Source organism: Python bivittatus, unplaced genomic scaffold (genome assembly GCF_059951505.1).
Source record: "Python bivittatus isolate LINGU-HERP-01145 unplaced genomic scaffold, Pbiv_v1 ctg000190_np1212, whole genome shotgun sequence".
NCBI lineage: Eukaryota > Metazoa > Chordata > Lepidosauria > Squamata > Pythonidae > Python > Python bivittatus.
The window spans coordinates 20,202,937-20,214,461 of record NW_028277042.1 but is presented as its reverse complement, the minus strand read 5'-3'; the positions used below and the strand labels follow the sequence as shown (position 1 = coordinate 20,214,461).

Genomic DNA, 11,525 nt, shown 5'->3' with positions numbered 1-11,525 from the left:
GGTTAGACTTCCGTCCACGTACAACCAGGATAAGGATTTGCCATCATCCAGGTTTCTAGTCCCCTTCTGTGAAAAGCAGCTTTTGAATGCATGACTGCCATGTACACTTCCCACATGAAAATAAAGGGATGCACGGAAAACAAAGGTTTTATTTTGACGTCAGTGCAGGACAGAGAGATGAGACTGGCCTGGAGGAAAACCCAAAGGGGCAGAGAAAGTTGAGCTGAGGAACAAAAAAGTCTAAATTCATGAATGGAGAAATGAGTCAGGGGTTCCTGCTGGCAACCTGCCAGATCTCGGGGTGCTGGACGGTGCTGAAATCTTGGGTCTGGTCTCCTTCAGATCCTTCCTCCGTCTCCAGAAATGTCAGTTTCTGCAGTGTGCTAGGGACGCTCTAGAGACAGACAAAGAGAACCACGGTTGCCCTGTTTGAGCCCAAGCCAGATTGCTGTAACCATCAGCACCAAGGCTGTGTTTTGACCCTATGGGAGCCATCCCTCCCCACCACCACCCCAAAACACATCATCTTATGGACATCTTGTGTTGGTCAACAGCTGCTCTGGGCATCTTTCTGTCGCTCCAGGAGGACAGGAATCGGTGTTCCATCAGTGCCCACTTGGCCTGCAATACTTGTCTCCTTGACTTGAAGCCACCATCCTGGGTCTCAGACAGGGACCCTTTCCCCTCATTCCCAACTTGGTTTTGAAACCTAAGCTACAAGCCTACTCGCTCGACCAGAAATCAAAGTCCGTGCCTGCCATCGAAGGCTGGGCTGAAATTAAACCCTGCAATTTTGCAGGTCTTTCCTTCTCCTGTGAAAAAGGGGTCTGTTTTTCTGCCTCACTCTTTGGTCCCTGAGGATCTGCTTGGAGTTTGTCTCAGTGGAGGTTTGGAGTTCAGGTGGTGGTTGGAGGTGGTGCAACTGGGGGGGGGGGGGAGCTTTCCAATGGGGCACCACTTTCCACTGCTGTGAAACTGCCCTGTTTTCCCCCACTCCCCACATCTGGACAACACCCCCCAAGGAAAAATTGCCTTCAGAATGGCTTCCCTTCGGATCTAATGGAAATATGAGGAGTCACAAAGAAACACACAAAGGAAGTTGAGGCATCTGTACACTTCCCACAAAAAATAATGCAAGACCCCCACATTCTTTTTTCACCTTTGAAAAAAGAACCTGAAGAGACATTTCCTTCTGTCCAATTGAATCAGAGCTGGTAGAAACCCAGAAGCGTTTTTCTTGACTGCCCTTGCACAAGCCCACCCTGATCTGAATGCTGCAACAAAAGAGGAGTCTCTTCTGATCTGAAGTCTTAACTGCTAGTTTCAGGGGCCCTGGCTGCAAGGAAAGGCTCTTCTGGGTCTACCTGGAAGCAAATATTGGCTCCTGAGTAGGCCTTCTTGCCAATTAGCCTTTGAGAAGCAGCAGCTGGTGCTGGATGGAGACTGAAAACAGAGCTCCAAGCAAATGACCAACATCTGTAAGAGCTTCTCTGCTAACTTTGTGGATTGCATTTCTTGGTGAGATCTAGGACTGTTGATGATGGTTCGTTTCTTGGCTCAATCTCTTGTTTCTTGCCCTCTGGGGTGACAGTTGACTCCTTTTCACCCATAACTTGCTCCTGCCCTCCGGGTTTCCTTCTTGTGGCCCACAGAACAGGGCAGCTTGTGTAGGCTGTACCTAGCAATAATTGGGCTCCTGGAACCTCTCTTCTTTTGCTATATTGTCCTTTGAGTGGCAAAACACATCCTTTCCCCTTTCATGGGGATTTCCCCCCACCCCCCAATACGTCCTTCCTCATCCAAGTCAGGTTTTTGCAGCCCCTTCCTCACCTGTGCTCCTGGGGACCACGGAAGGCTGGAGATTGGGTTGGTGGTGGTGGCTGGACTGGAGTCGGAGACCCTCCCAGAAGCCACTTGTATTTTTGCTCTGAAGTCCTATCAAGGTAAGAATCTCATTTTAGAGCCCTCCTTACCCCACCTTAGGACCTCCTGTTCACCTGCTGTTCCCAGAATCTATAGTAACAGAAGGTACGTAATAGAATAATACCTGTGATAGGATCACTTTCTTGTTTTTAAGAACTGTCTATGTCACTGTTTCTCAACCTTGGGAACTTTAAGATGTGTGGAGTTGAAGTTCACACATCTTAAAGTTCCCAAGGTTGAGAAACACTGGTCTATATGTTGGGGAGTTCATAAGAGGAGAAGAACACCAAGTAATAGTTGATATTTTGGCTGTATTGATTAGATGCTGGAACTCGGGCCATTTGAAGAAGCAGCTGGAGGACTGTGGATCAGGGGCTCAATCTGTCTCATAGGTTCTCCTGAAGATAAAATGGGGGGGGGGGTCTGCCTTTGTACACCCCCTTGACCTCCTTAGAGAGGTGCCACATTTTATTTTTCAAAAGCCCAAGCAAGAACAATGCAAACCAGAACGTTCGGCTTCCCTTCGTGCAAATATTGGTGATGGAAGCGTGGCAGGCCCCTTTCTGCCATTGCAGAAATGACACCAAGGCCCACTGAGGAACACAACTCCTCTCTGTGCTTTCCCACCTCTTGTACCTCGAGATCTTTCTCTGGATCGTAGCTTTCCACAGTTTGGAATGCTTGGGAATAAACCTCCAGCGCTTTTGCATGGAAAACCATCTCGATGCTGATGAAATCTAAGAAGATTTTCTGTAAAGAAAAGAAACAGTGCAACTGAATGTGAGTCTTTTTGGCCTCTCTCATTCTCCTAACAATTTCTTTGTAAATCATGGTTGGCATATTTGGAAGCCTCCGTTTTTTCAACTTCCCCAGAACTGGTTGGAATAAGTTATTTTGGAAGCACACTTTTCCTTCTAAAGTTTTGAGAGCGGTGGGCTTGATAGAAAATCGAAAGTCCCGAACAACTGCTGCTCGGAAATGGAATACGCATTTGTTCTAGCTTAATGCTGTTGTAATCTTGAGGTCAAAATAACAGCTTCAGAAAGGCTGAAAATGGAAAAAACAAATTGCAGAAAAATATTAAGCTTCTGTCTGTCTCTCTCTCCTATATATAAATACTTGCAAGATTGCTACACAAAATCATATTTCATTTCAAATGTTCCTGCTTCCTTTTCAATTTGTAAGTTGCAAATTGGCAAGACCTAGTTTCCTTCAGCAGCTGCACTCACTTTCTGCTGGTGAAAAGAATGGAAGCTGAACGTTGCAATTTTTAATTCATTTTTTCCCAGCCGCATTAAGAAGTCCAGTAATAATCAAGTGCTGCAATATTTATGATTAGGCCAATACATTCAGATTAATTATCGCATTATGGATTTTTCTCAGTTTTTGTGTACATGAGACTTCACAGAACAGTCTGCCATGCTGTTCTGTTACATTATATGATGTTCCGTTCTAATCCTTTCCAGAAGAGAATCAAAGGCGATATTAGATATTTTGTAAGCTGCCCAGAGTAATTTTGGAGTTGGGTGCTCTTAACGATGATGATGATGATGATGATGATGATGATGATGGTAATTTACAATGAATAAGGTTCCTCTCAGTCTGTTTGCTTGATGAAGGTTGCAATTTTGAAATACAGCTAAGATGGGTCTACTTAAAAAAAAAAAAAAACTCTTTGTGGCTGCCTGTATTTTTATTGTGCATTTTCATAACACACTGCCCAGTCCCATCTTAACATGTTTTAATTTGGAAAAGTTTGGGAACTTAGTCTCCAGCAACCACACAAATAATTGGGAGTCTTAAAAGCTTTGACAGAAGCTCCTAAGAAGATTACCTGGATATCTTTGAGCTTCTGCTTCTGAAACTCATCTACGGTCTCTTCGAGTTGTTGAGTGGTACGGCTTGCGTCCACTGATGCTCTGTGTGCTTGAGACTCAACCTGGCCAAAGAGGGGTGGAACGTTAATGGATGAAATGTATTTTCCAAAAGAAATCTCTGGACTTCTCTTGGGAATGTACCCGAGCTGAGCACTGTATCCAGTGGACGTGTATTTTGAGAAACGGCTGTTGTGTCCTAGGATTCTCATCTGTGTCTGTTTTAACAATATTATTGGGTTTGCGGTGGTCTCCTTATCCTACAGGAAGAGAAGGTCCTTACCTGTGACTGAAGATAGTAGTCAAGGCAAAACATGGAATAGGAAACAGAGCAAGACCAATTTGAGTGCTGAAACCTTTTTGCACGGTAGCAGTTCTGGGTGTGATGGGGTGAGTCTTACAAGGCTGGACCAAGCCATTGCTAAAATGTGTTGTTTCTTTAGAACAAAATAATCAGGCTTTGCAATGTGTTGGTTCTTTCTGGTAGCTCATCACACTGACCTTTTGGGAGAGCAAGGAGAATTAGATCAGAAAGGGTCTGGTAGCACTCTTCCTGATCCCTTTTTAGGTAACGCTGCCCTTCAGTAAGCTCTTTTGACTGGTGTCTGATCCCTCTAAAATAAAACTGATAATGTTTATCAAGCAAAGAGGACTTCTGTAACTTCAACATGAGGGGGCAGCCGTGTCCATGAATCATTCACCGAGCCCTTAGCATCAGCTGAGAAAGATTTGCTATTTCTCTTATGATTTTGGGCAAAAAGTAAGCTTGGGTGGAGAAACAGAAGGAGGAGGAGATATTTCTGGGGTAGGGGAGGCAGAAGAAGGAGTAAAGGATGGGCAGGTTATCCATTCAATGATTGTGTGGGAGTTGGAGCACAGCTGGGTCATTTTAGACCCTGAAAATAGTCTCAGGGATGCTCTGGTTGACTATGCGCATCCCTGGGGGTGGGAAGCACCATTTTGGGCAGGAAAGCATAACAGCATTTTCAAGAAAGGAAAAGAGGGGCTGTAATTGTGCGTGGGTGGGGGTCTCCGTCTGGCTGTCTCCTATCAAAATGTGGGAATGAGGAATGAATCCTAGAGCAAGCAGAATCAGAGCCCTTGGTCTTAGCCTTCTATAACAATCCAGATATGCTGGATGTGCTCTGAATGGTCCTTTAGAATGACAGGGTCCCAGATCTTGACCCTGAAGACCAAGCTGAGCTGTTCCCCTGCCTAGGGAGGGACTAATGGAGACTGTAAGAGACCTGGCCAACATGCTGGAATCTGTAGATTCCAGGACTGGTGATAAGGGGAGGGGAGGGGCTGTTTTTCCTGCCTCTGAGGGTATAACAATGTAGATGCCAGGGAGGTGACGATGGAGAAGGCATCCAGAAGATGTTAGGACAATACTGCAGAAGAAGCATTCCTTAAGCCCAGGGAAAGGAGACAGGAAGAGACTCGGGGTTGGCTTCCCCCATCTCCCGGAGGTATAAGAGGGAAGGAAAGGAAGACATGGGCAGACTTGCAAAATTCTCCTATTCTAGCCCAATGTTTCCCAACTTCAGCAACTTTAAGATGTGTGGACCTCAACTTCCAGAATTCTGGGAGTTGAGGTCCACACATCTTAAAGTTGCCAAGGTTGGAAAACAGTGCTATAGTCTATCTCAATGAAGTAGAGCTCTAGTCTTTATTGATCTGGTCTACCTCGCTGAGCTGGTAAGATTGGCCCTAGGAGAAGAGGACATGTCGGTTTAATGCGTGTTTGCGTCTTTCCTTCTTAATTTAGAACGGCAGCTTTGCAGAGCGCAACCTGACAACAATGGCCCTGCCACCATCTGTCTCCCTCCCCACTCTAGCAATCTCCAGGTGGCTTTCTCCCTTTCCCCTGTTTTATTATTTAATTTATATCCTGCCTTTATTTTGTACAACTCAAGGCGGTGTACATAATACACCCTCCACCTATTTTCCCCACAACCACCAGGTGTTGAATGGTTGAGGAGGGTTGGGCTGAGAGCAAGGGACTGGTCCAAAGTCACCCATCTGGTTTCTCTGCCCAGAGGAAGACCAGAATTCACCATCTCCTGGTTTCTAATCCAGCATCTTCACCACTAACACCAAACTGGCTCTTGCAGCCGCTGCTGTGCAACTGGAGTTGGATTACCAGCAGGTTGACCCGCTTTGCCACCCCGGCGGATCTTTCCACAGGATTTGCTTCCCAGAAATGCTTCCTTTTATTCAGGGTTGGGTGTTACTACAGGTATTTGGTTCTTAAAGGTCCTGCTTAAAATATCTGCAGGAAGGAAGGAAGGTGCAAAAAAAAAGAAAATCTTTTTTTTTTTTGTCAGGATTATCCTGTGGTCTCGTTCCCTGGCAATATCTTATTTCCCCCTTGGGTTTAATATTTCATGGAAGAAGATGACTGCCATTTCTCGCTGGCATTTTAAAGATGTTTTGATGACAATTGCAGGTCCCAAGGAATTGGCAGGAAAATCTAAGATTTTTAGAGTTTTATCCCTTTGAAGGTGAAGATTGATTGATTTTGCAAAAACATGCTTGGAGATATATCTTACTAAAGAAGCTAGTATTTGGGAGGGATCAAAGGTACTTCCCCCCCCCCTTTTTTTTTGCTTAAAACCCATTTCTTGGGCCTTCTGCACACGTGCAGAGGCTTCCTTGTCTTAGCGTAATAACTATATTCCATGGCTAAAATCTAGAATAGCAAAAAGTCTCTGCCTGAACTATCATTCTGCAGCATATTATTTTATCCCTTGTTTCAGCTTTGTGGCTCTGTGATACAGAAACACGGGGTGGGGTGGTAGTGGAAATTATTCAATTTGCATCTGGATGTAAATGTATTTAATTTTGCATTTTCAAATTAGCATGCAAATCAAAAACCCAGTGAACGTGCAGATTCAGACCTCTCCAAAATATAGCTGCTCAGTTCAACGTGATAGATTGCAATACAATGCGTATAAGGAAAGGTTGTAAAAAATGCATGGATTTATGAAAATGTTGCCCAAAGCATTACTGCTGGGGAAATTATAGGCAAAATTGGAGTCCCTGGGCAACAGGGCAAGGAAAAACACGTAAGTTTGGAGAAGGTGAACCAAGGTGCCGACACCATTATTGGTGTGAAGTTTATGAAAGATTCTTAAGTTGGCCAATTCAGGCTTGATGCAGAATTTAAAAAGTTCATGCTTGATAACCTTTGCAAAAATGAGAAACTAAAACTGACAGCTTGCCCATCTCTGCGTGAGGTTTGGCACCTCTGGGTTTTAAACCCATGCGCCTGTGGTTTTCACTCCCCTTCTCTAGAGAAATTAACTGTCTATTGGCAGTTCTCATTTGAGGGACATGTTCCCTGCGCACGTCTGTTTCCAATAGTTTCTGCTGCTTTGTGGATAGCTTTCGGAAGAAATCATTTTGGTAATACGAGCCTCCCCTGACAAAAACCTTAAGTTGGGCTTCCTGCACTGGAAGTTGGAGTTGGGGAAGTCTGAACTCGGGTAGTGGGGCATCGGGGAGGCTGGGGTACGCTTGCAGAAGCCGAAGGAGAAATTGACCCAATTACGCTCAGCCAAGGATACGATCATATGTCGGTCAGAGGGTGATTTCTGTCGGATCTTCTCCAGCTTCTCTAGCTGCTTTATTTCATTTTTCCGGGCGCTGTTGAACTTTTTAATCTCAGCCTGTTGAATGCAAGGAAGAAAGTCTGTTGTGGCCCAAAGAGCTGAAAACATTTTGCACAGCCCAATATACCTGAGTGGCTTCTTTGCAGGTTAACATGTTAGGCAAACCTGGTTTGTAAACCCAGGGTCTGTAGTTCACTGAGTTGTGTGAATTCAGGCAGCTGTGGTTTATTCAAGAAAAGTGATTAAGAAAACCATGGTTTAGTGTGATAAGAGAGCTGTGGTTTGGGGTAGGTGCAAAAGTGAATGAGAAGTACATATTCCCTATATAGGAAACTGAACTGCGATCACCAATTAAAGTGACATCGAGGAAGAAGGTAGGAAAAGAGGCTGGGGCCATGCCCACTTTGCATCTTTGTACCACCATTGTGGCCCTTCAGCTTGGCACCCTGAAAAAGTTGCCCACCTGCTTTGTAAGGAATTGAGAAATTAAGGAGTGATTTTCAGTGGAGCACAGCTGTAGCTGTTAGGTTTCTCTCTGGCCCTGCGTGGCCACCAGCTGCTGAGGCTCTATGGATAGGAGATTGAACCTCTGGCTTTCATCGTTATGGGAGATCCCCCCCCCCCACTTCTCGGACCCTTCTGATTAGGCAGGGTAGGGAGAGTGCCCTGAATGGGGCATCCAACTCCTGCTGCACACACTCGACTCTCTGGGTCACGGTCAAGCTGTGGTATGTTTGGTGCAGAGGTGCTAAAAAAAAGGATGCGAGTTGCTTACCCTGGCTTGCTTGATAAGCACTCCGTACACCTTGAGGGGCTCAATGACCTTCTTTTCCAGCCTCTCCACCTAAATGAGAAATTACATCGGTCACGATTCAAATGTCACTTTTCACCGGCGGACAATCCCGACCGATGTCCCGCTGAAGAAGTGGCTCTGAAATTTTCTTGCTACCTAACTCCAGGGCAGCTTGCCCCTTACGAGTGGCGCTCCAGATGTGTCATGACAAGAATTGGCTGGGAACTTTGGGAGTTGCGGTCAGAACAGTCTGGAGCGTGCTGGGGAGGGCAGGAAGGATCAGAAACCAGACGGGGATTAGCAGAATTCTCTTATCGACAATGACCTGCCTGGCATAAAAAAGACCTTTGTATGCCAGCTGCTAGGCATTGTAATCTTCCAGCCAATATCTCTCTGCTCATTGCTGGAAGCAGGGAAGAGGGCGTATCCTTGGAGTAACAGCATACTGGCAGAAATCAGAGGAACAGTTTCATCATCTCCTAAAATAAGAGAACACCCCTCCGTCCCACATCATAACCATGTTAGTCCGTAATTTTTATTTTTGTAGGGAACAAATGTTCCTTTAGTGGCTAAGACTTAATGCTTGTGTGTGTGATGTACCTAAACACTATGGATCTCGGTCACCAAATTCACCTCCGCTTGCCTGTAGTCCTGCACTCTGGCTAGATCTTCAGCAAAGTTCTTCACAGTAGTTCTCAGCTCAGGATTTTCCGTGTTTGCGTAGTCAATGAGCTGTTTCACCAAAACATCTGACTTGTCCCGAAGTTTGGCAGTCTTGCGGGTATAGGCAGCCATCAGACTGCAGAATTTGCCAAAGTATTTCTCTGCATTGGCAATTGTATTCTCCATTATCTTCACTTGGGTGTCTCTGGAATAGGGGAACAGGAAGTAATTTTTTTTCACGTAGGTGTCTCTGGAACAGGAAGCAATTTCTTAAAAAAACCCAAAAAAACAGCCCTTGCTATCTGTCCAACTTCTGACAACTGATTACACCCCAACAGCAAGATTCTCATAGAAGCTACTTTAACCACTTTATTAAAAGGGAAAAAGTGCCATGATGTTAACAGTTCAAGAACTAAGTGCTTTCAGGATCTCATTTATCTTTAAGTTTACTAGGACAGAGCTGTTTTCAAGGTGAGGGAGGAGATGTTCTGAACTTGCAGAGTTTTCAGAAACTCCCTCTTGTCCCCAGTGCAGAGAAGACCATTACATTCTGCTTTTTTATGATGATGATGTCTTCTCCAACTCTTGACAGCCTCTGTGTTATAACTGTCAGCAGCTCTTCTGCGGGTGCTCTTGCTCTAGTCTCCGTCAGAAGCCTTTGGGTAGTGTTGTCTTTATTGATCCTTGTGCCTATTGAATTATAAGGAAATGACGAAACTCACACGCACCAACTCACATTCCCTCTCACTCAAAATATGCTTGTATTCTGAAAATAGCTAAGGACAGATCCTCTACCTTCACAAAAGGAAAAGAAACTGGATGTGCTATCTCTTTTCTGTAAGTTGAGCATTGCTTCAAGACCTTGGTAAACCCTTAGATCTTCTAAAAATGGTGGTTCACTGGTGAGTTTCTTCCCATGCTCTCCTCATCACTGCCTTTCCATGCTACAGAAAAGCATCATGCTGAGATTTTCCTTGGCCCGTCTGCTTGCCAAAGTTACAGAAGGAGACATGCAACCTCTGTGCAGAGCTATATTTCTCAAGCTTTTTGCAATTGTGGAGCTCTGAATAAACGTTCAGAAAAGGGGGGGGGGGACCATCCAATCAGTCAAACAAAGCTTCAGTATGTTTTTGTCTTTCAGAGAATGGAAGTTCACATTTTTCAGCAGAGGAAGCTATGATTATTTGCGTATGCTTTCCTATCCTGCCTTTTAAAGCTAAATTTTATACCTAAATATAATTCAACATTAGGTACAGTATGTATTTGTCACTTGAGACGGAGGCTAACATGGCAAATGGACTAGTCAACTGACTGTTTGTGAAAGTAGGGAGGTGGGGCTGCAGTAGAAATTGGACACTGGCTATAAAGGTAGGAAGATTGTGATAGACCACCTGGTGGACCTCTGTGGACCACCAGATGTTCAATCACTTTGAGAATCACTGATCCAGAAGTAGACGAGAGTGAAATCCCTCCTGCTTGCAGATCCTCCATAGATGTTTTCCTTCAGATGTGGCTTTTCTGTTGCCCTCTTGAGGCAGGAAAGCAGAGGGGCTTAGATTTGGGGTCGGGGGCTGCTGTATGACATCTGGATTCAATTGACCAGGTGGATGTTTTGTTACAGAGGGAAATGGTTTTTAGCAGCTGCAGAATTTCCACAGAGTGAACTTGGTATATCACACGTATCAAGAAGAGAGAGCATGGACCTTAGTAACTACCTCTGACATGTATACTTTCTCATGCTCTTGGACACACCTAGGCAAACCCCCACCATGGATAAATTGAATTCCCAGCATTTTTTCTCAACTCACACCTTTTCCTCTGAACCTCTATCCCCCAAATCACGGACTCAACACTAATCTTGTTTCATGACTGTTCTTCTCTCCCTGTGGCTGTTCTCAGAGCAGAAATTAAATTGTTAGCTCCTCGGGGCAAATGTTAATCTCATACTGTCTCCATTGATGTTGCTCTTTTAAGTAGTAAAGGCACCATATACACGGACTTCCACCCGAGCTTCACCCTCCCACCACCTTGCCTTCCTACCTGAACAGAAAATCCTGCATCTCCAACAGCAAGAGGAAATCTTTCTAATTAGAGTAAACTCTCCTATCTTACCTGAAAAGGATGACATTCATGTTTGCACGGGATCTAACTGGCCTTCACAGTATTTTCAGCAGTGACACGGCGAAGGGAGAGCTGCACCCAAGTCTTCTCAGGTGTTCTCCTGGCTTGGTTGGTACGGTAACCCCATCAACAAAGATCTCCCCAAGGGAAGAGGAGTGGCCCTGGTTTCCATGGATCACAGTCTCTTGGAGGCAGATGATTTCTGAAGCTGAGCATGACTGAATATTTGTTTAAGCCAATGTACAATGTGGATCAACCTCCCGGAGATCAGCCCTGCTGTTTGTTTTGGTTCTGCTTTAGTTTGTCATTAATGATGACCAATATGAGTTCCACCTCAGTTCCCTTTTGTGGAATGGGGTTTTGTTCTAGATGGCCTCCTACATTGAGCAATTAGTTGTCTTAAAAGGCATAATGTTTCAAGGAAGTGAAATGGCTCCTGATTAAACACATGGCAGTGGGAATGTTAAAAGAGAGAAGGGAAAGTAATGGGTGTGGGGAGAGATTGGGTTCACAAGACAGGAGGATTAGCTCCTGTGG

At 44.9% G+C, this 11,525-nt stretch overlaps 1 protein-coding gene across 1 annotated transcript; it reads right to left on the bottom strand.

Annotated features, from left to right (window-relative positions):
- Positions 1–137: 137 nt before the first annotated feature.
- Positions 138–11,173, bottom strand: CIBAR2 (CBY1 interacting BAR domain containing 2). The gene is made up of 9 exons (XM_088136372.1): positions 10,980–11,173; positions 8,838–9,072; positions 8,187–8,255; positions 7,367–7,468; positions 4,081–4,086; positions 3,758–3,862; positions 2,560–2,673; positions 1,831–1,935; positions 138–394 (listed from the first exon to the last, which is right to left on the bottom strand). Exons 1-9 carry the CDS (start codon positions 10,997–10,999, stop codon positions 266–268), a joined length of 885 nt encoding a protein of 294 aa, XP_087992498.1. The 5' UTR covers positions 11,000–11,173; the 3' UTR covers positions 138–265.
- Between the last annotated feature and the right edge of the window lie 352 nt (positions 11,174–11,525).